Source organism: Rattus norvegicus, chromosome 17, assembly GCF_021556685.1.
Source record: "Rattus norvegicus strain SHRSP/BbbUtx chromosome 17, alternate assembly SHRSP_T2T, whole genome shotgun sequence".
NCBI lineage: Eukaryota > Metazoa > Chordata > Mammalia > Rodentia > Muridae > Rattus > Rattus norvegicus.
In genome coordinates this window covers 4008063-4035663 of record NC_141550.1, presented here as the reverse complement: position 1 = coordinate 4035663, position 27601 = coordinate 4008063, and the positions used below count along the sequence as shown (strand labels likewise).

General features: G+C 47.6%; 1 protein-coding gene across 12 annotated transcripts in view; it reads left to right on the top strand.

Moving 5' to 3' along the window:
* The window catches only part of Dapk1 (death associated protein kinase 1), a 160986-nt gene that overhangs the window by 69855 nt on the left and 63530 nt on the right, over positions 1-27601 (top strand). For 10 of the 12 annotated variants that reach the window (NM_001107335.2, XM_087590357.1, XM_087590350.1 and 7 more), the window contains exon 3: positions 19743-19964. In NM_001107335.2, coding sequence (NP_001100805.2) covers positions 19743-19964 — 222 coding nt within the window. Of the gene's footprint in view, positions 1-7133; positions 7185-19742; positions 19965-27601 lie in introns of those variants that run through there. The other 2 variants (XM_087590359.1, XM_087590358.1) reach the window with 2 other exon arrangements.

Genomic DNA, 27601 nt, shown 5'->3' with positions numbered 1-27601 from the left:
CTGGATGGATGTGAATATGTGACTATTACTAATGTACATGGTCCCTGCTCAGCCGGGTGCCCAGTTTAATGCAAATACAGATTACAAGGACCTCTGTGGACCCGCAAACCTCTTAGGTATAGGCAGCAGGAGGAATTGAACTCATGACCCAGTTAGGTAACAACCAGGGAGCTTAGCCAGATTGGGTTGCTTCTCTCTGCTAAGTTTCGGTCCCCCTAACCACTTTGAAAGTCCATCTTCCCGAACTCCTGCTGATTACCTCTACCATTTATTGTGACCCGAAGAAACCCGTGGCCCCCAGAGGAGTGGCAGTTGCTGTTTTTGGATTTCTCCTGCCTGTCAGAGAGGAGAAGCTGAAATAGTCATTGGTGGTGGCTGGCTGGGGGTTACTTGCAACTAGTTTTGAGGGCACTGCAGACAAGTAGACTAGTTTACAGGCAGATGTCTGTTCAGGGCCACAATGACTGTGGTTCATATTCTCATTCTCTCTCTCTCTCTCTCTCTCTCTCTCTCTCTCTCTCTCTCTCTCCCCCCTCTCCCTCCCTCCCCCTCCCCTTAGTTAATTTTACAAAGGACAATATCTAGAAATAACAGTGTGCTTTCATGATACATTAACAGAAAGGTGGCCCCTGAGGCTGCTTTGGAGGACCTGATTCCCCTTTTAAGCTTGGAAATCATGTGTTCATGTGTAGTTATGACCAGGTGGAACTTGACTCCTTCTCCTGTCTCCCCCCAATTCCCTGTGGGCCCTGTGAAAGATAAGCTGTTCTGGGTCAAAAGCGACGTGCTCACATGACCGGCCCACATAACAGCTAGCCGCAGAACTCAACTGACTAAACTGGCTTGGAAATGAGGAGAAACTTCTCTCGCCGACCTGCCATGAACAGGTTAGCCATTCATCTTGAGGCCGGCACCTGGCAGAGATCACGTGCCCTGCTCCCGGGTCCTGTGCAGTTTTAGACATTATTTGTTCTTGTTTTTCTTTTATTTGAGATTCTTGGGCTTAAAATAATAAGTGATCTTGACTGAGCGGTACCTCAAATAGAGAGTCATGCACTAAAACAAACAACCCACTAACCTTAAAAACAACAATGGAAAACCCAGAAGGGCTTTAAGGCTACAGTGCTTAAAGGGATCAACCTTCTGTTTTGACAAAGGTTTGTGCTGCTAGAATGAGGGCCGGTACCAGGAGGGGACTGCTCTACCCTTCCCTTAATGAGCTGGAGTTGTCAGTGACGCCAGAACTATTGTCTGTGGAACAAGTGGAAGGGTTGTTGAAGTCTTGGCAGCTTTTGAGATTGTATCAAATGATTTAAAGTCAAGAGGGTCATCGGTGGGGCCAAGAGAGGTCACAGGTGAAATGTTAAAAGGTTAGGTATTCAAGAAAAGGTCATCATTAGCAATCACAGTCCTGTCACTGGGACACCCAGCCGGTGGGAGGGAGGGGATGGACATTTTGTGACAGCTCTCTCTTTGCTCTTGATGAGCAAGCCCTCAGGAGATCAGGAGTGCTGGCCGGTGTAAGGCAGACTCCCAGTTTGGTTGCTTTTGTCATATTTCTCTGTGGCTCTTCTGTTTCTCCTTACTGCTGCCTCACATTCTCAGCTGCCCCTACTTCTAGTCAGGTCTTTCTGTCAAAAGTGACTTCAGGCTGCCTGTGGTTCAGCACAGCAGCTGTAAACAGCGACTAGAACCCGATGCCCTTCTTGCAGAAGTAGTTGGTCCCTGCGAACTCAGAACTTTCTCTAGGTCAGCTGTGTAGATTTAGGCAGTGTTGAAATGGTGTGTCCTTTGCATTCTGTTTGTGATTAGAGAGAAGGGAAGAAGCAATGGAAAGAAGAGGAGAGACTTTTGTGAGGTTACTGTTCTCAGTGAGGAGAAGGCGGAACCATGTGTTACTTTACAGATTTCCCTTTTCTGTGATGTTTTAGAGAACTGGTCGCTCATCACAGTGAACCAGACAGTGTTCACCGAATGACTGCATACCGACAGCAGTTCACGGATCTGGTTCAGGGATCACGGCAGGTGCCTTGGATGTTCCTCAGCACGCTGGGCACGGCATTAGCGGTCCATGACTGCTGGCGTGGCAGGTTCAGTGCTCCCATGCCTCGGGCTAGTTCTATCTCTAGAACTTACACATGTGTGCTCTTTAGCCCAGCCCTGGCATAGCTGGATCCCTGCAGCTTGATGGCCAGTCAGCTTAGCCTACTTGGTGAAGTGGTTTGAATAAAGGTGGCTCCCATAGGTTCATATAGGTATGGCCTTGTTGAAGGAAGTGTGCCACTGTGGGCAGGCTTTGAGGTTTCAAAAGCCTATGCCAGGCCCAATCTCCCTCTCTCTTGGCCCGTGGATCAGGATGTCCTTCTCAGCTATTGATCCAGCACCCTGAGTGCTGCCATGCTCCCACCATGCTTCCCACCCACTGTGATGCTAATGGATGAAACTTCTGAAACTGCAAGCACGTCCACAGTTTTCTCTGGTAAGAGTTGCTTCACTCACAGCAATAGAACGAAGACCAAGAAAACCATGTTCCAAAAAAGAAAATAGTGGGTGATACCTGAAGTTATTCTGTAGCCTGCACACACATGTGCACACACAGAGGCATGCACACCTGCATATATGTGTACCCACATAAATATGAACAAGCATATGCACACAAGGTGCGTGATGCAGGGAGAGAGGACGCGCTTCCCTGTGCTGTGAAACTTGCGCCTAGAGATTCTCCTGTTAATCCCACTGTTAGTTCTCATGGCTCTGCTTCAGGCATCAGAATGCCTGCTTCCTCTTCCTTGACCACCTCAGAAACTTCTCCACACGCCCTTTCTCACTTCTGCTGTCTCGTCTCAGGATGAGAAAAGAGGTGGGTATGATGGTGATGGAAATAAGGACATCTGGTAAACCTCACCTAATGTTTGGAATCAAACTTTCAAAACTGTCTGAATTCTAACGTGCATCTGTTTCCACACTGAAACTGGATCCCTGTTTATCGCCTTATAGACTGAGGCGTGTGAACCGACGTCCTCTCTTTCAGAGCCTTACTCGAGTGTGCAGGGAACCAGTGGTGATCCCAACAGGAGTTGGCAGAGAAAGTTGTATGGAGACGTGGCATGGGCCTTCAGGCACACAAATGCTTCTTGCGGTGTGCCTCAGATGAGTTGACTTCCATGGGAAAGGTGGCAGAGTATATTTAAAAAGGAAACTGTCTCAGTGCACATAACAGAGCTTGGAAAAGTCACTTCCTTGTCTCCTAAAATTTGAGACATTTTTCTCCATGTCACAGCATCTTATTTTACTTATACCTGTCCCCTCCCAGCCCCCAATGCCACACTGGCTTTGTTCTTTCTTACAGTCACCCTTCTGCTTTTGTGTCATGCAAACAACACTCACTCACATGCAGCCCTCCACCCCTTCCTACCTCACATGTTTAGATTTCACATGAAATGTTCGTCTTCCTGAGCCTGGCTTATTTTGCTTAACGCCGCCTCCAGTTTCATTTTCCTGTCCGTGACACGATTTTCCTCCTTATTTATGGCTGATTACAACTCCTCCTTATGTAGGCACTACATTCCTTTCTCCGTTTACCTGTGCGGATGGATGTCTAGGCTGGTACTGCGACTTGACCCTCTGTGATTATTGCAATCGTGAGCATGGCTGTTCGTCATGTGGCCTGATGACTTGAATTTCTTGAGAGATGTCCCCAGGAGTGTGATAGAAGCTTTTAAAATGTTTGCTGCGTTGCTGTGTGTGTGGGCATGCCTGTGTGCCACATCAGGCCTGTGGAGGTCAGAGGACAGCTTGCAGGAAGCTTGTCTCCTTCTATCCTGTAGATAGATGCACTGGAACAAGCCCAGGCTGCAGGCTTGTGCAGAGAGTGCCTTTGCCTGCTGAGGCCTCCTGCTGGAATAGTAGTTTTTTGAGGAGCCTCCAATCCTGATTTTCAAAGTAGTCTTGCAGGTTTACACTCCCACCAGTGGTGAATCAGGGTTCCTTTTTAGTCACACTTCCATTAGCACTTGTGACCATTTGTTCTTGGTAATAGTCGTTCTGACTCGGATGAGATGGAATCTTTTTTTTTATTAGATATTTTATGTATTTACATCTCAAATGTTATCCCCTTTCCCAGTTCCCCCCTTTCCCGTTTCCCCCCTCTCCCCTCCCCCTCCCCCTGCTTCTATGAGGATGCTCTGCCTCCCACCCACCTACTCCCACCTCACTGCCCTGGCATTCTCCTACACTGGGGAAATTGAGCCTTCCCAGGACCAAGGGCTTCTCCTACTGATGCCAGACGATGCCATCCTCTGCTACATATGCAGCTGAAGCCATGGGAGATGGAATCTTAATGTAGTTTTCGTTTGACAACCAGGGGTGTTGATCATGGTGTCAAGTGGTTCTTGGCCATTGGTATTTATACTTTCGGGAATTGTCTGTTTAGCTCATTTGCCCATTTATTGATTGTTTGATCTATTTTATATCTTAGTTTTTTTTTTTTTTTTTTTTTTTTTTTGGAGCTGGGGACCGAACCCAGGGCCTTGTGCTTCCTAGGCAAGCGCTCTACCACTGAGCTAAATCCCCAACCCCTATATCTTAGTTTTTAATTTCCGAGTTCTTTATAGATTCTAGACGACTGTCCCCGGTCAGTTTTATAACTGGCAAAGATTCTCTCCCATTCTGCAAACTGTCTCTTCGTTTCCTTTGTTGATTTTCATCTATGTTAAAGAACATTATATCCTAGGTGGACAGCCTGGCTCTCCCAGACCCTTGCACTTCCCCTCTGGTGATTAAGGTGCTGAATTAGCTGTGGTTTACATCCCAGCTACCTCAGAAAGCTCTCGTCTACTTCCCATCTATAAATACTGTGCTGTCCCAGTTTTATATTATAGCTATAAAATTAGCCTCGGGCTGTGTTGCTGTACACAACAGCTGACACTCGTTTGTAGCCATTGGGTACTTGAACTGTGCTGTGCTGTGAGTGCCAAGTGTGCACCAGACTCAAGCAACAGAGAGGGGGCAAAGGCCGGGCATGAGGGTCCGTGAGGTTGAGGAGGCTGAGGCTCTGTGAGTTAACGTCTTACCTAGCATGACACAGTGAGACCCTGTCTAGAAAAATAGATAGAAAGTAAAAGTAGAGAGAAATTAGACTCATAGTGTCTAAATGTGTAAGTCGCAGTATTTTGCAGTACTGGAATAAGATATGCTACTGACGTTAATCTGGCCTGTCCTTTCTGCTTCACTGAAGTGGGGGCTACAGCACAGACTGTCTGCGCTTGTGGCTTGTCGTGTATTTCTGTCAGGCAGCTCTGCCCCGAAGCCGGCGCATCTCTAAGTGTTTGTTACTTAAAACTTAAGTGTGTGTGTATGTCCCAGTGATGTAGGCTGCATAGCTGTCCTCCATTTTTCTACAATGAAATATGCCCATGCAAGTTTTCTAAATAGATAATTGACGTTACTGGGGACTTGTATAGGTTCATGTATATAGTGAATTAATTTTACAGTTAAGAGGGAAGTTTCAGGGGTTTTCTTGTGTGAAAGTTAATTGCATGCATTTAAGGGAGTCAGATTTTGAATGAGTGTAAAGTTTAATTCCATTTTACCCAGAGTCACTAACAGTGCCTGTTTTGAATCAGTCAGATAGTGACTGCATGCCCTGTTGTTCATCCACATCCATCTATCTATCTATCTATCTATCTATCTATCTATCTATCTATCTATCTACTTATTATCTATCATCTGTCTATTATCTATCTATTATCTATCTATCTATCATCTATCTATCTACTTATTATCTATCATCTATCTATCTATTATCTATCTATTATCTATTATCTATCTATCTATCATCTATCTATCTATCTATCTATCTATCTATATATCTACTTATTATCTATCATCTATCTATCTATTATCTATCTATCTATTATCTATTATCTATCTATCATCTATCTATCTATATCTGTCTATCTATCTATCTATCTATCTATCTATCTATCTATCTATCTATCTATCTATCACCAGGCCACATGAAGCCCAGGATGATTTTGAACTTCTGTTCCTCCTTCCTCTACTACTACGAAGTGCTAAGATGACCTCTGAACTCTGTATGCTGCTGTGGCTTGGTGAATACTACAAGCACTTTGCACACAGACCTTCATCCCAGCACTGACATCCAACTCTAGATATGATTCCAGTGCCCTTTCCACATTGCTTTCTGCTGTTTCTGTGTCTGTGTCCTTATAATATTCTAAGATGATGATGATGATGATGATAAAAATAATAAAAACTAATAACCCATCCAGCTATTGTTCTCTTTAGTGACTGGGCCTGTCAATCAAACAATAACACTAAGGGTTTGGGATTCTAAGGTCTGAGACCGAGTCGCCCACTCTGCCAGCACTAGAGTTTGCTGAGGTCAAAAGATGAGCTTCCTGCTTCCGTGTTTCATGGTTTTCGTCCTTGGTACAGGATTTGGAAGTTCTTGTACTGCTCATGTCTCTGCAAGTCACCCCTGTTCAGCATAGTGGCTTAAACAGGAGCTCCTAAGCAAGATGGCTTCTCTCACACAGCCTGCAATATTTCCTGTTCACACCAACAAGAACGGAAAGTGAGGCTTGGCTAAGTCTTGCTTCGGATGTCAGATTTTCTAACTTAAGCTATTCTCAGCACAACACTGCTTGAGTTTTTCCTGTTCCTGATAAATGCTTTTCCTGAATGATTCCCTCACAGCAGGTGATGACATCACCATTCCCTCACAGCAGGTGATTACATCATCCCCACCTGCTTGAGAAGTGAAGCCTTTTCTCTGGCCTTTGACGGTAGAGAGCAAGGAGGTGGGAACAGCCCCAACTGGCACCTTAGATGGGCTTTGTGTAGGTGATGTGAGGATCCTCAGCCTTTTCAAGACCACCCTGTGCTGGCCTAGGACACTAGGACCTTTGGCTCTAGAAGTGTACAGCTTTTGTGTGGGCCTGGGAAGCTGGGACTTCTGGACACTGCTGCTGATAGTGGCCAGTGTTACAGCTCCTGGGCACAAGGCCTTTGTCCCTCAAAACTTGATAATTTTCTGTGACTGTCTTGGTAGTCAGACTTTGCATTTCCGGTCACCATAGTTTTACAGATGTTTGTCTTTTCCAGCCTCAGCTGTCTGTCTTCTGTTCCTGCTATGGCGGCTTTCATCAGCCATCAGTCAGGTACCAACCTCACCACTGTGCAGCTTGGTCTGCCAGCTCTCACCTGCTACCACCACTGCCTGCTTCCCTGTCGCTGCTGCTACCTTTGTGGGTGCCTGCCCCTTTCTTTGATTAGTCCGGCCAACACTACGGGTCTTTTATTGACCCTGATGCTGCAACATCAGGGAGGCAGCCCACTCACTGCAGAACCCAGACATGTTGCTTAGGCCAATCACAGCGCAGCTCACATGCAAATGAAGGCTTGTGTTTGCACCAATCACAGTCTTGCTTCTAGTTTCTGTAACAGTTCCCTCTGCTGGGATATGGGGGAAGTGCTCTCTCTCAGGTCTAGATGGATACGGGTGTAGGTTCACCCAGGCCTGTGCTAGCAACATGTGTGTTATAAACTGAAACGGGCCTGGCCGAGCCCGTGCCTTCATCTGCGATTGTCCTGCAGTTTTCTTAGACATTGCAGTAAGTTCAGAATGGCTTTTGCTGGCAAAAGGGCAGTCTAGCTGCCTACTTGATGCACAGTCATTTTCTCTGAGGCCGCCAGGGCAGCAAGAGAGATTGCAAGAGCTAACAACTAGGGCGTCGGATTGACTCATTTGTTTGCAGTAAGAACTAAATGAATTATCACGAGTTCTTAAAATGATTTTGATAGATTTTGACCGTGGTCAGCTCCTTGCCAAGACTGCAGGAGAAGGGAAGCACCCTTCTCTGCCACAGTTTGTCATGGTGACAGGAAGCAGGCTAACAGGAGTCTCCTACGTGTGCTCACTTAAACATGTGCCAATCCCTATAAGTTGTCTTTTGCTACAAAAATGCTAGCCGTTTCCATTTGGCCTGTGGTGGATCCTGTGTCTGAACACTTGGTTCTCAGTGGCTGATATGGTGTTCGGGGAGGTTACCAACCTTTAGGAGACGAAGCCTTGCTGGAGGAAGTACATCCCTGGGAGTGGGCTTGAGAGTTTATATCCCCGTGCCTCTGCCGGTTCACCCCTTTGCTTCCTGGTTGCTCTGAAGATGTGGTCTCTCAGCTTCCTGCTCTGGCTACTGTGTCTCTCCCCCTGCTATTGACTCTCTCTCTCTGGAACTGTAAACCAAAACAAACTCTTTGTAAGTCACTATTGGTCGTATGTTATTATGGCAACAGAAAAGGAACTCACACAGGGCCTGGTCGTGATCCTGGGTAGATTCTTTATGAACCCTGCCTCACTTGGTCAACCGGAAGTTATATGCCGTCACTCTGGGAAGGCCGCTGGGCTTGCTCAGCCCCCGTTTTAGAAGTTGTCACAAACTTAATACACACCGTTGCTTTTGTTTTTCTTTACAGTTTAGCTTAGGATGTTTATGCTTGTCGACACTCGGTTCCTCAGAGTAGTAATATTGCCAAAGTGTCCCGTCTCCTGTCTGCGGAATTTACAGTTACCTCACAGCTCTCGCCATTAGCCCCATGTGTGTAGGGATCAGATCCCTGGGGTGAGGTCAGTCCTCCCGGCAGGCTTCCAGAGAGTTCTGCTTGCAAGGAGCAAATGCCCAGGCTTTCAGGGAGCTCTGGTTTCTCTTTCACTGATCTTCTTTCACATTTATCAGAGTGGCTCTCACTTCAGTAACTCCAGCAGGGAGGGACGCTGTGTGCCAGACTTGCCTCGCCTGGCCTGAGGTGACCTGCTCAGTCCCTTCCTACCCCTCGACTTCCTCTGTGGGGTGAGTCCCACCTGACTTACAGATCCATAGATATCACCTGAAAGGACCTGGACGGGAGCTCTGGAAAGGATTTGTCCTGGCCATGCAGACAACCTGTCAGCCCCTGCAGACCTGATCCTGTGGCCTCAGTGCCCAGAGCAGGTCAGCACAACACAGCGGAAGCTTTGCGCGTGGGTGCCTGAATCTGCAGAGCTGTATTGATTCACACAGAGCATGTCTGAAACACACCGGCCACGTGGCTGTGCTGACAGCCACGCAAGGGTAGGTGTGCTCGAGTGTCTTCAAGTTACCCATGCCCAGACTCTTTACCACCATGGGCCCGACCTTTATAGGGCATGATGAAACTAACTGTTCTCCGTGGGACTCTCCGTCCCAGGTCCGGCTGTAAGAAGAGCTCACAGGCAAACTCTTTTGACCTAAAAGAGAGGGAACAATGAAAATTGACACCTTCGTTAGGTCTGCTCCTGTTTTCCAGAATAGAGCAGGGTAATACACTAAGGGTTCCCATGATTTTTGTAAGTCGTGTGTGTGTGTGTGTGTGTGTGTGTGTGTGTGTGTGTGTTATGTGTATATGTGAGTGTGTATGTGTGCGCGTGCACCCCTATGCTTGTGTGCCAGAGGAGGATGTCACATGCCCTGTGCCTCAGTCCCTTGAGACAGGATCACTCTCTGCCCTAAGTCCCCTGAGGCAGGATCTATGACTGAATCTGGAACTCACTGTTTTTCCAGTAGGCTAGCTGCCCAGAAAGCCTCCATGGACATCCCGCCCCCAACCTGTTCAAACGCTGGGGTTCCAGGCATCTGCAGCCATTGCCACCTTTTAGTTGAGTGCTGAGAATCTGAGCTCAGGCCCTCATGTTTGCACAGTGCTCTCACCCACCGAGTCCTTTCACAGCTCTTCAGGCTGCTTCTTAATCTGCCTCTGAGCTGCGTAGACACCGACAGCTCCCTCTTCCTTCTAGTCGATTGCTCTCCATCTTGACACTGGGAAGAAGTCTGACTTTTGTCCTCCTTCTATTGGAGTAAGGAACTTAAGCTGAGCGCCTGGCAGGTTTCTGCTCTCTTCATGCAGACACAGGAACAGTGCTCCCCCCCCCCCCCAGCACCCTGCTGAGTTCAGAGCAGATTGTACCTTCTGGCCCAGTTAACTTTGTCCCAGTAGCTGTCACTGTGATCAAATAATGGGAAGGGCTCAAGGGATTAACACGGTGAAGTCAGAATAGTCAAACAGCCCAGATCCCAGTGGCTGGAATGTTATCTTGAGGCTGGAAGCCCCAGTCTCTGTCTATGCGATGTGATCATGGCCGCCGAATGATGGCGGGATGATGGCGATCTGCAGATGCACCTTCTTTCTTTTTTTTTTCTTTTTTTGCATTTTGCTTTATTTTGATTTGAGATCAACTTTTATTTCTTTTAAAATTGTTTCATTTATTTACATCCCAAATGCTACCCGCTTTCCCTGCCCCTCCAAGAGTTCTTCACCCCATCCCTCCTCCCCTTTGCCTCTGAGAGGGTGCTCCCCCACTCCCAGTTTACTCCCCGTCCCCCTTCCCTGGGGCATCAAGTCTCTACAGGATTAGCGCAGATGCACTTCTTTACAGGACATTGCTGTCTTACATAAAACTAGACTTGGTGTGTGACTGTACCGTGGCGCTTACTGTATCTGGAGATGTTTGGAATGTTGCCTGATTATTTGGTCCACCGGAGACCCAGTTTGGATTGTGTTAAGTGACAGTTTGCAACAAGAGAAGAGCAGAAAGAGCTCCAGTGCTGTTAGGTCTTAGGGTTGATGCTGTTCACAGTGGGCGAAGGTCCCACCACAGCTTCCAGCTCCCTAAGAGACCTGCCGTCTGTACATCCAGTCTTTGAGCATTTAGGCGTTCTCTTGGGTTGAAACGTCTTAGACATCCCTGTGGGCGGTAAATCCCTGAACTGTCAGGACCTTATCTGAGCCAGTATTGTTTACTTAGGCAGTGAGTACCCAAGGCACAAGAGCCTAACCCGGATTAAAATAGCAGTGTGAGCTGGACAGGCACGGTGGTGCGTACCTGTTGTAAGCCTGACAGGTATGGTGGTACACGCTGGAGATGAACAGGATCATAAGTTCAAGGCCAGCCTGGTCAACATAGAAAGACCCTGTATCACACCAGAAATAAAAAAAGGGCTGGGTGACGGTTAGCTCACGGGTATTGAACAAGGGCCTAGCTTCAATCCACAGTTACTACCAACAAACTCCCCCTCAAAACCAAAAACAAATAGGTCTGTAGGACAGCTTGGCCGGCATCCAGCACGTTTCTGTCTCTATTCTCTTCATCATAGTCTGTTCTCAGATGGCACCAGAAATATCTAGCACAACTGGCAAGTCAGCCAGAAGGGAATGGCTGCAGACACTGCGCTATGGTGAGAGCCCCGTCACCTGAGACTCATGGATTTACCTTTCCCCAGGACAACCCTTTGACCTCCTCTCCCAAGCCAGAAACAGCCCAACATCACTTTCTAAGGCACCAGAGCCCCAGCAGGATCCGTACTAGTCCTGGCATTTTCCACCCCCACCTTTCTGTTCAGCTCCACCCACGGAGGGGTTTGACCACAAGTCTACCCATTAGGGGTAGCCTCAGATGTGTTTTCTGCGTTCGGCCCTAAAGTCCGCAGTGGGCAGAGTACAGCCTCATTTCCAAAGAGCTGACTGTGCCACTGGGAGAGAGGACCTGGCACACCTACAGAATGCTGGGCTTACATGCTCCAAGTCTTAAAAACCCATAACTTTTTGAGGGTTTCGTGGATAACAACAGCCTCGAACGAAGGAACCAGCACACGCTACGTCCTGTTGCCTGTGACAAGGGCCAAGCCTAACCCTGCAGCAGCAGCAGCCTGTCAGGACTGCCTGTCAGATTTCCCTAAACTTTCTCCAAGTCTTCTCACGAACTCTAGACTCGTTCTTCCAGATGGATCTGGAAGTGTCCTTACGTCTCCAACGGAAAACAGGGGGCAGGTGATTAGGAGTCCAGGCCTATGTGGGCTACACAAGAGGCTGTCTCTAGAAACCGGCAACCGACCGAACAGCAATTCCGAGGAGGGTGCTTTGGCCTCCCACCAGTTTCCTAGATTCCACGCTGGAGGTCCAGGGTGTTCTGGGTCTTCTGCAGAGTGATGCTGTCTTTAGGATGCTGATGCTCCCAAGGGACCTGCATATTCCCTGCTCCCCTCCACTGGCTGAGTTACTTGCATGCACGCTCCCACCCCTCCACCCCTGACCTTGGCCTTCCTGGGGTTCCCTGGGTGACAGGATACTGTTGATCCACTTGGGAAGCTGTGTCTCCCTGTGTCATGGCAACCTGAGCTGCTTACGCATAAGGAAACCCATGCTTTCCAGGTCATTTTTGTGAGTCCCACAACAGTTCAAATAGTTTTTTTTTCCCCTTCTTAACAATGAGAATTTTAAAACTGACAAGCTTTTCATCTTGCTGATGTGTACCCTGAGTGCTTTTTATTGTAGCTTCTTAATGGGGAGGCAGAGAGAGTGGTTCCCAGTGCGGCCCTTGTCAAGAAGGTGTTCCAAGGGAATGGGTACCACCCGGGGCCAGCGTTAACGAGTTCCCACGCTGGCCGCCCACACATTCATTGCGGGTGTGCTTTAAAATTAAAGGCAAAGACAGTATTTGCTGTTAGTCGCCGTTCTGAATCTGCCTCCCCTGAACAGGCTGAGAGCATGTTCTTGGGGATTGGCTGGAGAAGTGCAGCATGGTTCGACCCCAGATTGGGCACAGTCGTGTCTTGTCACAGCGTGCCTTTTCTACGCCTAGTACGGCATCTTTTTGTCCATTTCCACTTTCCCTTTTCCTTTCCTCCCACACTTCTTCCTTCTCCCTTTCCCATTCCTCCTCCCCTACCTCTCTCTGGATGACGAGGACTCACAGACCACGGGACCCTTTTCTGGTAGTGGAACCTATCTGACCTTTCTTTCCCATGAGGAGAGTTGTGTATTTGGACATTGGACTTGTTTGGGCTGTTCATTTTCAGGGTTCAGTGAATGACGTAGGACCTACCACAGCACCCTGGCTTCACAGGCAGGTGTGCAGTACGTACCTGGAGTTGACTCTGTTGTTTCAGATGCACACAATTCATTTGTCGCTCACAATGTTTTCCTGTCGTCTTTCTGATTCTAGAATACTTGCCTAGGCACAGTGAGGAATCCCGGGATGGGACCATGGAACTCATTTGTTTCACATGCAGCACGCCTGTATGACCAGAAGATATCTTGTGCAACATTGTTAATAATTTTCAGCATGAAAAAAATTACTTTGTAGTGTGGAGCTTTTCACAGTGCTCAAAGGTTTCGGATTTGGAATATTTTGATATTCTGATTAGCGATCCCCAACCTGTAGAATGCTTTCTCAGCAATTATACAAACATGGGTTACTTTTTATTGCAGGGCTCTTCAGAGCATCTCCAACTGGTTTTAATTAACTGAGGCATTGGAGTTTTCAAAAAGAGAGAGAGAAAGAGAGAGGGGGTGGGGCTTAACTAATGGAGTTATCCACCAAACCTTCAGAGTGCAACCTACCCTCAAGGATCTTCCCTGGGAAGATCTGTCCCCCCAGTGGGGTGTCAGCCCTGTGCAGTACAGAGACATTATCGAAGTCACTGGGCTTGGTGAATGGGCTTTGGGACTAGGACCGATGTGACATTCATGCAGCTTTACCCACGTGTGATAGATAAGCAAAATTATAAAATGTTCCCGAGTGCTGTTTTTCTCACTGGTAGAAGGGATGACAGTCATAGAGTGTTGTGGTTGTCCCTAAGGGGAGCTATGTCACAGGCCTTGCAGGGTTATATGCACAATAATGATCAGGGTCCTGTCCAAATGCCATATATTAATAAGCTGGACAGGGAAGTTTGATGACAGTTATTTCTCATAAGCTAAGGTTTTAAATAAGATTTGCGGTTTTGAAAAATAATGTTTTGTGTCTCTGTGTATATATGTGTACCTCTCTCTCTCTCTCTCTTTCTCTCTCTCTCTCTGTGTGTGTGTGTGTGTGTGTGTGTGGTGTGGTGTGGTGTGTGTGTGTGTGCGTGTGTGGTGTGTGTGTGTGTGCGTGTGTGTGTGTGTGTGTGTGTGTGTGTGTGTGTGTGCGCGCGCGCGCACGAGTGTGTATGGGCTAGAGGTCGATATCAGCATTACCTTCAGTACTCTTCCTCTTTTTATTTGAGGCAGGGTCTCTCTGTGAACCTGGAACTCACTAACTGGCTGGCCAGCAGGCTCTGAGGATTCTCCTGTTTTCAGCCCCTAGTGCCAGGATTGAGGGCCACCTTGTTTTTAACTTTTTGTTTTTAACATGGGGGCTGGGGATTTGAAACCAGGTCCTCATGCTTGCAGAGCAAACACTGGGGACCAACTTAGAATCCTGCATGTTAGGCAGGCGCTCTCTCCATGAATCACACCAGCAACTCCTCATCTCTGGAACTCTTCAACGTATGGATATATCTCAGTGCCGTGTGTCTGTCCACCCGAGAGTGCATGTCCATTACTTGAATTAACTGAAATCAACTAATTGACTGGTTATTGATCAAAACCAATGGATGGATTATTTAATCAATTGAGAGGACTTTTGTTAAATGAATTGGTTGTTTGCTTCCGATGCTGTAGTACATTCCATTTTCAGGGAAGTTTGTGCCTATTACTGAGTGGCAGGCACTGGGCTGTTACTCCCCAGGAAGTGCAGCTCTAAGTTCTCAGGAGCCTGTTCACAAGCGTGCTGCATAAGCCTTTTTAAGTGCATTTTCATTCCTAGGCACCTTATTTAATGCGTGGTGTCGCTTTCCTGATGTGGAACGCACAGCCAGAGCTCCTTTCTCTGAGTGATGCTAAACTGGAATGCCTGTTTTCTCTGTGAGGCACATTAATCTTCTCGGCTTAACAAACAGCTCAGGAGACCATCTAAAATAGTGAAACGCCACAGAAAGCTTAAAAAAAAGAAAAAGAAAAACAAAAACAAAAACCATAACAACCATGCCTCGTCCCCAAACAAACCAGACCAAAACCTGGTGCTGAGCAGAGGACGGAGGGGCCGTTGGCTGTCACGGAGGGAGCTCAGTTAAGATGGAGGGAAAAATAACTTTGAGGGTCCTCAGCCAGGGTGCACTTCCTTGCAGCTCGACATTGTGTGTGTATGTGTGTGTGTGCCTGTGTGTGTGTGCACGCGCACGTGCACGTGCACGCATGTGCTTGTGTGAGCATCACAAAGTGTGCTGCAAGGTGGCTGGAGAGATGGCTCAGCAGCTAGGAACGTTTTTCTGCCTTTTAGGAGACCCAGATTTGGTTCCTAGCATCCATGTGGTGACTCACAACTGTCTGAACGCCAGTTACAGGGATCTGATGCCTTCTCCCAATCTCCATGGGCACCTCATGCATGAGGTGCACACATCAGGCAAACGCTCACTGCACATAAAGTGAAATGAATAAACCTGTCGTTAGTCAGTGCCACAGGTATTGATCGGGAAGTTATGAGTAACAGCTAGTGGAAGATGTCACGGTATGGACTCTACACCACTGTCTCGTGAAAATTCAGTATGTCGGGTCCTGACAGTTCCCATGCCTGGAAGCCACACCACTTCCTGTCTAAGCCTTTGCAGGGCTAGCCGCCATTGCCGTGCAGTCCTCCATGCTGGCATCCTTTCTGAACATCCCTAAGGTGTTGCTAGTTGGGCTGCTAGGGAAGAATCACCTTCAAAGACTGAATTTGGGTAGAAGACAGGTGCCAGAAGAGCCATGGTCAAGAGCTGGCTGCCAAGGAAGGACCCTAGCAGCCATTAGCCAGTAACCCAGTGTGCATTAAGCCTCTGCCACAGTTGCCTGTGATGAGCTGGGATGTGGTATCTAAGTGGGAATTGCCCCTCAGGCTCAGGCATTTGGCCTCTTGTTTCCCTGATGGTGGAGCTGTCAGGTTTAGGAGGTCACAAACCTTGCTGGAGGATGTATGTCACTGGGTGTGGGATCTGATGCTTGTAGGTTCACTCTACCTCCAGTTTGCTCTCCCTGCATTGTGCTCTAGCTGTCTTGCCTCCCCGCCAAGTTGCTCTGGGTGACGTCATTTCATCACTGCAACCGTAAGGTAACGGATACGGAAGCTCCTTCTCTCAGGAGTCCATCTTTAGTGTGCTGGCTGACTGAGGAGAGGACGGGGCACAGAGAACACAGCTGCCAGCACTGTGTGCAGCCTGTGTGGCCTGCAGCTTCCAGGCTGCAGCCTGTGGTTTTCTATGGTTGCAGTAGCAATACACCCTGGGCGGGGACACTGAGAAAGGGTGGAGAGATGATGTTGGACAAGTAATATTTTGAGGATAATATCACACTGGGTTGAGATAAAAGCAAGCAGTTTGCCTTTTCAGATTAGTAACAGTGGTCACTGAAGACTTCTCACGAAGCCGTCAGGACTTCTAAATGCTACCTCTGTTAGAGCTTCAATTAAGCAACTTACTCTTGCAGTTTGGGTATTACAGTGGCTCACACACAAAGGGTCTAAGAGGTGGGACCCCATGACAGGCATTTAGGTCATGGGGTGCATGCTCTTAAATGTGGTTATGAGAGCCTGGCCTCCTTTTCATCCACTCTCTTTCCTGGCCCTGAGGTGGAAGGTTTTGGTCTGATGTGTGCTCCTGACATGATTTACTGCCCCACAGCAACGAGGCTAGTTGATAATGGCCTGGGCCATCTGAAATTATGAGACAAACCTTTTTTCTCTTTATAAGATACACCAGGTATTTTGTAATAGCACTGGAAAGCAGGTTAAAACACCCCTTTACTTCAGCAATGCGTCGAGATAGCATGATCTTGATATCATCTGCCCTTGGTAGAATTTGAAGTAAGTCTGTTAATAGCTTGTAGGTAGTCCAGGTTTGCAGCTGCTGTATAGTTCCGTTGGCTTACTATAATGCAATGTACCCCTTTTAATACTCTGGTGCTCAGAATGCCAGCCTTGTATACCAAGGTGGAAGGAAGTGATAGAAAGGGGAGCCTGGAGCCCGTGGTCCTCAGGAAAATCACATCCAGGGGAAGGAGGGAGAGAAAAGAAGCACTCGGAAAATGTCAAGTCCCACACAAGGTGTGCGCCCTACTCGGGACTTCAGGAGACATGGGAAGATGAAGTCATCGCCAAGGGAGAGAGAGAAAAATAAAGAGGGGCGTTTTCAGAGGAATGGCATTGGCTTGGGTGTGGGTGTTTCTCCAGAACCTTCTGAAGCCCTGCAGGCATCAAGGATAGGGCCTTTCCTAACCATTGAGCCTTAGTCCTCACTCTGTCCAGTGCTGCTATCGTTGAGGGCATGAGTCCTGGACATTCTGCCCATGTGCCTCTGGGCATGTCACCACACTCCCTTGCCCTTGGGTTCTAACTGGACTGCACGGGCTGCTCCTGTCCTATCGTAGCCCTTAGGGTTAACCTTCCCTGGACATTACATAACCTCGGGACATTGAGAAGTGAAGCCACATTCAGGAGAGTGTCATGTGAGGCTCCTCTGAAGGAAGGTTTTCGTGAGTCAACCGAGAATGGGCCTGGATCCTGGATCCTGGAGCCAAGTCGCTGTGTCCATGTGTGAGGCACGCACAGCCCAGCCTCTGGGGGTCTGGGATAGTCATTGGTTGTCCCAGCTGGGTCTCCCCATCTTGAGTCCTCTTGAGTGTGCCTGATGCTGTCGTTGTGAAGCGAGGGCCACTTGGCATTTCTTCTCTGGATTCCCAAGCTGATATAAATCTGCTCCTTATGCAGGTTGTGGAAGCGTGTCTTTGCTGCTTTCCACCATGAAACAAAAGCCAGTGTGGGATTTCAGGAAAACTGTAAAGTGACTGAGATAGTCACATCCTGTCTTGGTTCTAAGCCAGCAAGTTCACAGCAGTCAATCCTGGCTTTCCAGTGTTCTGCTGCAGGAGGGGAAAATGGGAATCTACCCATCATGCAAAAAAAAAAAAAAAAAAGTTGCTACAAAGATAATCTGTGTGTGTGTGTGTGTGTGTGTGTATGTGTGTGTGTTATGTGTATACATCAGTGTGTTTGTGTGAATGAATGTATAAATGTGTATCTGTGTGTATATTTGAGTGTGTATATGTGGTATGTGTGTGCGTATGTATGTGTAAATGTGTATGTACGTGTATATTTGAGTGTGTATGTGTGTGTATGTGTAAATGTATTTGTGTATATGTGTATGTATGTGTGAGTGAATGTGTATGTATTTGTGAGTGTATATGTATGTATACAAGGTATATGTGTACATGAGTGTGTGGTATGTGTGTGTATGTGTCTGTGAATGCATTTGTGTATATGTGTATGTATGTGTGAGTGTATATGTATGTGTGAGTGTATGTAAGTGTAGTGTATTTGTATGCAAGATGTGTATGTATGTATGTGTATGGTATACGTGTATGTGAGTGTGTGTATGTGTGTGTGCGTGAGTGTGTGTGAATGTGTGTATGTGTGTGTGGTATGTGTTATGTGTGTGTGTGAGTGTGTGAGTTTTCTTCAGTGTCTTCTGCTTCTAAAGCAAATGTGGACGTGGTGAAGTGCCCCCTCTTAATATGAAAATGTTACCCTTCGTTTGGGTTGCCCCTTTTTGTTTTCATGGATAGCTTTTCTTCAGCAAGTACTCAGAAATGTACAGAGTCTTGAGGGGTGGTCAACCCTTCCTTTGTCATTTGAGAAGAAGGGGGAGGGCGGGGATTGATCCAGATGTTTCTCCCTGTGTCTCAGTATCTCTGACGGAACTGCCAGTTAATCCCACAGTCTCACTGTTATCTAACCACATGCTGTCTTACCAACTTCCTTTCTGATGATCTCTTCCACGTGTGGGAAAGAGATCTGATTGTATGTTCTGTGGCCCTGAGGATGCTTCTATCTGCAGGAAAAAGACAGCCCAGATCAAACTGCCTTTAGCCAGAAGATCTGAGTACTGCAAAGTTCGCTTACATAGTTTCAGGCTAGTGTTAATTCAGCCACTCTATAATAGTCCACAGACCTGGTTTCCTTTTCCCCACAGGGACACCTTTGCAGTGGTTTCCCTTAAAGCACAAGCTGATCCCTAATGATACCACATAGCTGGCAGCCACTTTGAAGTTTTATATGTAGTTCAATGCCCACGAAGAGAGTGTTCACAGACTTCACAGAGACTGTCTCCCTGTTGTCTGGAAGGTTTTACATGGGTCATATGTTTGTCATTGGAGCTAGAATAATACAGTGCACTGATTGGTTCAGTCTAGATCACACGATCCAGTGCTTGGGGGTGAAGACAGCAACCCTGAAACATAGAGATCCCTGGAAAGGGATTTCGACTGGGAGGAGGATGAACAGAGTAAAGAAGTTGTTCCTCTGCCCTTTGGATCTGAGTGCTGTGGACCTTGTTCTTCTGGGTGCTGTGGTATTTAATACTGATGTGAGGAATATGTCTCTGAAGTCAACTCTTGCATGTTCTATACCAACAGTCTGCTTCCACCCCTTCCCCTTTTTCCTCGTTCTTTGTCTAGACATGCAGAAAAAGAGTTTGTTGAAACAGCCCATATGTGAGTGCCTGAAACAGGAGGAAAAAAAATTATAGACAGACTGGCTAGCTATCCATTCAGTCAAATATGTTAAAGGAAAGAAAGGAAGAAATAAAGAAAAAAAGGAAAGGAAGGAAGGAAGAAAGAAAGAAAAGGAAGGAAAGAAAATTTATTCTGTATGGTATTGTTCAGGAGCAACAGGCTCAATAAAGCTGCACCATTCACAATAATCGTCGAACTTTTGAACTTCCCCAATCATGTTTGCCGTGTGTCCCTATGCTGCGTCCTTGCCCAGATCCTGTCTTCAGTGCACCTTAAATGCTGTTCCAATCTTTCTCTGCCAGCGGACAGTTCGCCGTTGTGAAGAAATGTCGTGAGAAAAGTACCGGTCTTCAGTATGCGGCCAAGTTCATCAAGAAAAGGAGGACCAAGTCCAGCCGGCGGGGCGTGAGCCGAGAGGACATCGAGCGGGAGGTCAGCATCCTGAAGGAGATCCGGCACCCAAACGTCATCACCCTGCATGAGGTCTACGAGAACAAGACAGACGTCATTCTGATCCTGGAGCTGTGAGTGTTCTCTGTGGTATCTGGGAGAGGCTGTGGGGAGGGCATGAGGCTGCACCGGCTATAGTCATACCCAACCGGTCCATCCTTGAGAGAAGCCCTGAGCCCTCTGCCTGAGCCCTAGTTGCCTGGAAGATGCAGCTCCGAGTAACCAAAGGACACTTGATTTGCAGGAGGGTCCCTGAATCTTGGGACTCACCCACTCTCTGAAGTTCAACCTTGTTTACTGTAAGCACGCTACTTAGGGGGTTCTCTGTAGCCTTCACGCGTGTACCCCGCCGTCTCCCCTGTCTTTTTCCTCTCGAGCTCCACCCTCCCTTCTCTCACTTCTCCTTCCTTCTTCGTTTTTTTTTTTTTTTTTTTTTATTAACTTGAGTATTTCTTATATACATTTCGAGTGTTATTCCCTTTCCCGGTTTCCGGGCAAACATTCCTTCTTCGTTTTAATCGTCCACACACGCCCTGCTTTTAACCGTGGAACTGTCAGCGATAATTACAGGACGGATGGAGTTGGAGCGGAGAGCTGAGACGTGATTATGGGACTCTTTAAACGTGCTGCCGCTTTTCCTTCTTGCCGGTCTGGTGTTGTGGTGGGCAGCTGATTGACAGGCATTGTTATGAGCCGTTTCTGGCTTCTTCCTCCCGACCCGCCCTTTCCTGGATCCCTGCCAGCCTGTGCTGTGTGGGGACCCACTGCCACCAAGGCCAGCAGCGCATTCTTGCGAGAGAGAGAGAGAGAGAGAGAGAGAGAGAGAGAGAGAGAGAGAGAGAGAGAGGAAGAAGCCAGTGGAGCAGTGGAGGGTTCTCGGGGAGTTTCTATGTACGCATTTTTGATGTCCGCTTGAGGGAAGCAGGATGGGTGGAGCTCATGCCCTGACAGCTGATCCTAGGTGGTCCCCAGTGGTCACAAGTCCCATTCAATCCCTGGGAGCTTTCTAAGTTCCGGTGCACCTGCCCACTGTTTGACAGCTCCCTTTCTTTGTATGTGAATTAGATGGCAAACAACTCCTTTAACCTTTTTTTTTTCTTGGACTTCCTGTCCCGTCATAAATGATGCTGGAGGGATGCTTGCACAGCTAAGGTAAAGTTAGCCAGCATGGTCCGGTGACTCCCAGATCATACCTCAGGACAGCCCCACGGCTCTCCCCATACTCCACAGACTCCAGCATCCCTTGGGCTATTTGTTATAACCTACCCATCTCTACGTTCTAATCTCCAAATGTGCCAACAGAATGGTGCAATGTGTAAGCTCTGAGAGACCCGCTCCCCTAACTCAGCGTGAGGTTTGTACACACTCTATTCCTTTAAAAACTGCCTGGTAGGACTCCCCCCACCTCCCTGGATAAGGCTTGTTTATTCTTTCGTTACCCAGCGGACATTTGGGCTGCCTCTAGTGTATCATAGCCAGGAGTAAAGCTGTCCTGAGCACTCATAGACTTATGTGAAGGAACACACCTTCATGGCTTCCAGCAACCCCCGGTGCTGATGTCCTTACCACTTCACCACAAGTGTCTGTGTAGCTTTGGTGGTTCCTGTATGTATCACTGACAGTCAAAATGCTCTGGGTGATTTTTGGATGAGACGCACATGTGACTTGGTTATATCTAGGGAAGTAGACAGCGCTCCACAGGGTGGGTGGGCTTCATTGAATCAGTGAAGGCCGACCTCCCCTCGAGGAAGAGACACTTCTGTAGCCACCCGCAGGGATCTGAGAAGGCGACTGTGATGACCTCAGTGTAGATGCTCTCTTTTTCTTTGTGTTCAAAGCACTGTGGTCAGACCCTAGGCCAGGCTCTGCCCTTATGCTCTTCGCAATCCTGAAAAGTAACTTCAAGCCGGTAAGTTTCCCTCCTGCCACTTGCGTCTTGGTAGAACAGTCTGTTCACGGTGGCGCAACCAATCAGAGCAGCTCAGTGCAGGAAAGAGCTCGAAGGAGGCACAGGCTACCTCCCTCAATCACGACTTCACATCCTCCACACACCATTGTTCTGTAACGGAGTCATGCTGAGGCAAAGATCTCTTCTGCCTGTGTTCTTGCCCACCCACCTCACTGCACAGCGAAGCCACTACGAAACTTTGGCATGTGCTTGAATCATCCTGTAACTCCCTTTGTTACCCGGCGAGCGGTGAAGCCGACTTAGAGAACTTACCATTGGCCGTGTTACTTATAACTTTCTGTGGCTGTGACAAAATGCCTGAGACGGTCAATTAGAAAGGATAGAAGGTTTTATTTGACTCACAGTTTGGAGTCGTCAGTCCGTGGTTGCTTGGCTTGGTCAGGTGGAGACCTGGGTAGGCAGCATGTCGTAGTGGTGAGCACGTGTTGGCAGCATCGGTTCCTTCCTTGGTGGCCAGGAAGTAGACAGAGTGAGGAGGGGCTGGTATTCCAGTGCCCTTGGAGAGCACCCTCTAGTGACCTCACTTCTTTCATTACTCTGCACTAGCACCTTGTGGACACTTCTGATCCACGTGTAAACACTGATGCTCTCTCCAGGTGCGCAGTGGTGCCCGTTGGACACACTGGCGTACAATGCTGCACTTTGGTCTGTCGCACACCAAAGCTATTTGCCATTGGAGTTCAAGATCCAGATTGGCCAGGTCCAACAAGTTTTTCTTTCTTTTTAAAGTCTAATCTAGGTTTCTTTTTTAAAATGTGGACGGGTATAGCCAGTTCACAATATTCGTTAGAGGATTAAACAACATGTGAAAGCTGTCTGTCGCCTTACAGACGTCCCAGTGTGAGAACATTTCATGCGAGCAGTGGCATCAAGGAACCCCTGCCACAAAGGAAGCCACCTTAGGCAGGTGTGGAGATGGAAAGCCCCAGAGGGTCTGGATTTCCCTGAAGGACACCGCGTACACCTTTTAATGCCAGCATTTGGGAGGCAGAGACAAGTGGATCTCAGTGAGCTTGAGACCATCCTGGTTTTACACAGTGAGTTCCAGGGCAGCCAGAGCTACACAGAGAAATCCTGTCTCAAAATAAAAACAAAACAAAAAATTAATAAGGAATTAACCATCTTTGATACAGGGCTTCATCTCTCTCGGGCTAGGATTGAAGTGCTATGTAGAGAGAATGATTTATAACTCTCAAGGGGGACCAGACGTCTGTACTACTAAGCATGATTTTGTGTTATGCTAGAGATCCAGCGCGGGGCTTCACGAACGCCATATGCAAGCACTTGGCCACTGAGCTGCATCCTAGCCGAGCTCTGGTGCTTCCAACATGTTCCGATGCAGACGCTGTGCCAAGTCTGGGTCCTGTCTTTTGAGGAGTGGTTAGGTTATGCCCCCATATCCAAATATATCGAAATTCTAATAGTCTTTCAGAATGTGGTTTTACTGGGACAAAGGGCGATTTCCGTTATGGCCAGTTCATTCATGGTCAGGCTGAAGTAGGGAGGGCACTCAACCAGTATGGTTGGTGCCGTTATAAGAAGACCCTGGGCAGGGGTTGGGGATTTAGCTCAGCGGTAGAGCGCTTGCCTAGCGAGTGCAAGGCCCTGGGTTCGGTCCCCAGCTCCGAAAAAAAGAAAAAAAAAAAAGAAAAAAAAGAAGAAGACCCTGGGCAGACTAGGACACAGGGAGGATGCTGGTAGGTAGAACACTGGAGAGATATGGTCACAGCCAAGGGGCGCTTGGAACTCCTTCAAACCAAGGGAGCAGTGGACAAGTGTTGATTTTGGAATCATGGGTTCTAGACAGGTGAAATGATAAATTGTGCTAAGCCTCTCCAGTGTGTGTGTGTGTGTGTGTGTGTGTGTGTGTGTGTGTGTGTGTGTGTGTGTTCGTGCACATATGTGATTTCATTCCAAATGCAGCTCACAAAAACAATGCTTTTTTTAAATTTAGGTGATTACATTTTATTTATTATATTTTAGAACTTTTTATGTATGTGCATGGTATGCCTGTGTGCATTTGTTTCCATGTGTGTGGGAACACATGTGTGTGGGAAAGCATGTGCGTGAGGTCAGAGCTTGGTACGAGTGTCTTCCTCTAGTGCTTCCTATATCATGGTAAAACAATACAAAACAAAACACCCAATGTAGGATGTACCCTTCTAACCGTGTTTACACATATTGTACAGTGGTTATTAACTGCATGCACACTGCTGTGCCTGATCTTCAGACATTTCTTTTTGACAGACTAAAATTCACCCCCTGTTAAACAGCAGTTCTTTTTGGCTCTTTGGGTCTGGCTGGGGCAGTAAGTTCTAGATGAAGTTGTTCCTGTCAGACAGATTGCAGGATCATTGCCTGTTTACTCCTTAACTAAACCCAGAGGTGCAAATACCAGTGCAGGGATCGTGCATCCCCACCGTCATGCACTGGTGTGGTGCAGACACTTGGCTGGCTCACCCAGAACTGGGAGAGTGTTTTGAGAGACAAAGGCCAGTTATGAATAATGTGTTTTAAAAGTGACACCTCTAAGCAAAGTGGTACACAGGAGGGGAAGCTGATCGAGAGAGGCGATCTCTCAGGCACCCCACACCCCTCTTCTCACCACTTCTCCTGTGGCACCTGTGACACAGAGGAGTGCTGAGATTTCTCGATGATCTCTCTTGCTGGAACACTTGTCTGTTTCTCCCTGAGATTGAGCTCCTTATGACCTTTTGAACCTCTGCTTTTGTTCACGAAGGCAATTTCGAGAGCTCCCCCAGCACCCCCGTCCCTCGGATTTCTCTTATTAGGCAAGAGCAGAGAATTCAAGAGCATTTGGCAGCCTTAGCGTTTTCACCACAGACCAGGTCACATGCAGTAGTAGATAGACAGACAGCTTTCCACTCAGGTGTACTCTTAAAAACTAAAACCCTGTGTGTGTGTGTTTCCCAAGTGTCCTTTATTCTCGCCAGGCCAGTTGAAAAGCGTTCCTTACATTGTTCTTTGGTGTTTTCGCTCATGGTGTGGATGGCTTGGTTCGTGGGTGGCCACATGTGTCTGAGCTCTTGGATGTGCGCTTTGAAGGCTCTCTGCTTTGTCCCTTATTCTCTCGTCTGGAGGGATGTGAGCTCTACATGGGCTGTTTACCTTGATTATGGGGACCCTCTGCTTGTATCTAAAAGAGGTATGATCGCTAAGGTTTGGGGAACTTGGGGTACAAGTCGCTGTCCCCTATCCAGGGGCTGCAGGGCCTGCCCACAGCATAGTGCCCATGGCCTCCTCATACTGGCTGTTCATGGGGCTCGGTTCTCTCCTGTCTTGGGGAGATTCTCTTGAGGCTGGGACTGAAACAGGCTCCATAGAGCTTCCATCCCAGTCAAGGGCCGTCCTTATTTGTGGCTGCTCTTGGTGTTCACATTTCTTCACAGTGTGCCCCCCTATCCCAGGCTTGAGGGCTACAAGTTGAGGATCCAGGCATAGCTCACAGTTTCTGCCATATTCAGGCTCCCATAGGCCCAGAATTCTTGGATGGTATTTGAGTCAGAGCTGGACACAAGACTAGAGACAGTATTCTCCCACAGCTGGTACTCCATAAGGGAGCATGAACACCTCAGGCCTATTGCCTTATTAACCAGGGTCCACCACAGGTCAGCAACAATCTTTCCAGAATTATCTGTAAGCCCCTTGGACCCATCTTTATAAAACATTGTTTGGGAAGTAAATAGAAATATTTCTATAAACATCCATGCATTGCTCTTTCTCCTAATTTTTATTTCCAAGTAACTTTGATCTTACCTCTTCTAGACTATCTTGGTTATTTTTTTTTTTTCGGAGCTGGGGACCGAACCCAGGGCCTTGCGCTTCCTAGGCAAGCGCTCTACCACTGAGCTAAATCCCCAACCCCTGGTTATTTTTTTAAAAATATCTTTACATTTATCTTTATTTTTTGAGAATTTCATATATGGGTACTATATTTACGTCATTTTTACTCCCTCCTAATACTCCCATACCCTCTCCCTCTCAACATCCTGACCTCTTCTATACACATACATGTGTATAAATATATGTATATATACACATACACACACATTCACATATGTATGCACACACACATACACAACCTGCTGAGTCCATTTAGTGTTACTTGTATGCACACATGTTAGGGTTGACCATTTGCCGTTGGATAACCTATTAGGGACGAGTCTCCTCTTAGTAGCCATTTATTTCCTGAGGTCTTCATCTAGACATGGGGACTTGTGAGGTTTCCCTGTCCAGTTTGGATGTCAGCTGATGATGTCCCCATGCAGGTCTTGCTTAGGTGACCATATTGTTTAGATTTCATGTGCGTAGCTCCTTGTCATATGTAGAAGGCACTGTCTCGTGGCGGATCTCCTTCCTGGTTCTCCGGCTCTTACACTCTTTCCATTCCTCTTCTCCAGTGTTTCCTGAGCCGTAGGTTCAGGGTTTGTATTACAGATGTGTTGGGACCGGGGGGCCCCAGGATTTAGGTGTTCTCCACATTTTGACCGGTGGTAGGTTTTTGTGATGATCTCCATCTGGGTATCTTTTAAATGTAGGGAGCTTGTATTTTGCGATGGCGTGGCCATTTCTGTGGTGCAGGTGAGGAGAGGCAGAGCCACAGCACAGCCATCATCACTGCGAGCTTCTCTTCTTGGCAACATCAGCAGCCTTTCTAGGTTGTGCACTATAGCAGCTCCCAAGAACAGCCACCGCCAGATGTTGAGAATGCTGCTGTGCTGTCAGACTTGCCATACCAGAGACTTGGACTAACAGGCCCTGACCCTCCCTACATAATAGTGTCTGAAATAGCCTGGTGGAAAATTCAAGTAGAACGGATTTCCTCCGAAATGAAGGGTATAACTGCCTTCTTTTAAGGTGGTTACAGTTAGGTAGGGTTGTCACACAGTGCATTGAATAAGGTAGCCAGAGGAAACAGGGATGCTGTATGTAATCTATACCACCCCATTTGTGTCAGCTGTCCTAGGCCCCCGCCTGATTCAAGCTCATCTAATCTGTGTGTTGCTCTGAGTGTTAAGACAGCACCACATCCAAATCAGGAATGCTGATCAGTCCAGATCCCGGGTGGGGAGGTTGGAAATCTCCGAATAGCTTCCTGTGGAGGGATTACTTTATGAGCACTTTGTAAGCCCTAAGCATCCACACCTTACACACCTCCATCTCCACGAGCTCTTGAGGCACCTCTGTCTTCACCTCCTCAGGTGCTGCTTCCCGAGTTCTAGTGCCCTCAAACCACATCTACCCCAGTAGACTCTGAAAAAGAGGACTCTGAAAAGTCAGTCAGGACTGTGAGGGACTGTGGTCTTTCTACCTCTTTCTCCTGCTCTTTCTCCAACTTCCACATTTGTTCTCACTCTTCCTTTCTTTGCATGTCCCTGAAGTGAGGGAAGGTGGACAATGGTGAGGTGGTGAGGTGGGGCTCTGTTGTCACACTTGCATGCACCTGTGTGTGCCCTGTCAACAAGTTCATTGGAAGAAGAGATGATTTGTCTGCCATATTACTCAAGACTGAGTGAGCTTGGCCTCACAGGTTTCTGTCAGGCCTAATAGAGCGTGGGCAGCTTAGTGGGAGCTGACCCAGTGAGATGTCTTTCATTATGGGTTGATGATTTTTTTTTTTTTACCTATGTGATTGCCGTAAAAATACTTGCAACGGAGTTCCTTAGAGAGTGGTGTGTTGAATCAGTCAGAGTCCTGTGAGGAAGCAGGTGGCACACAGAA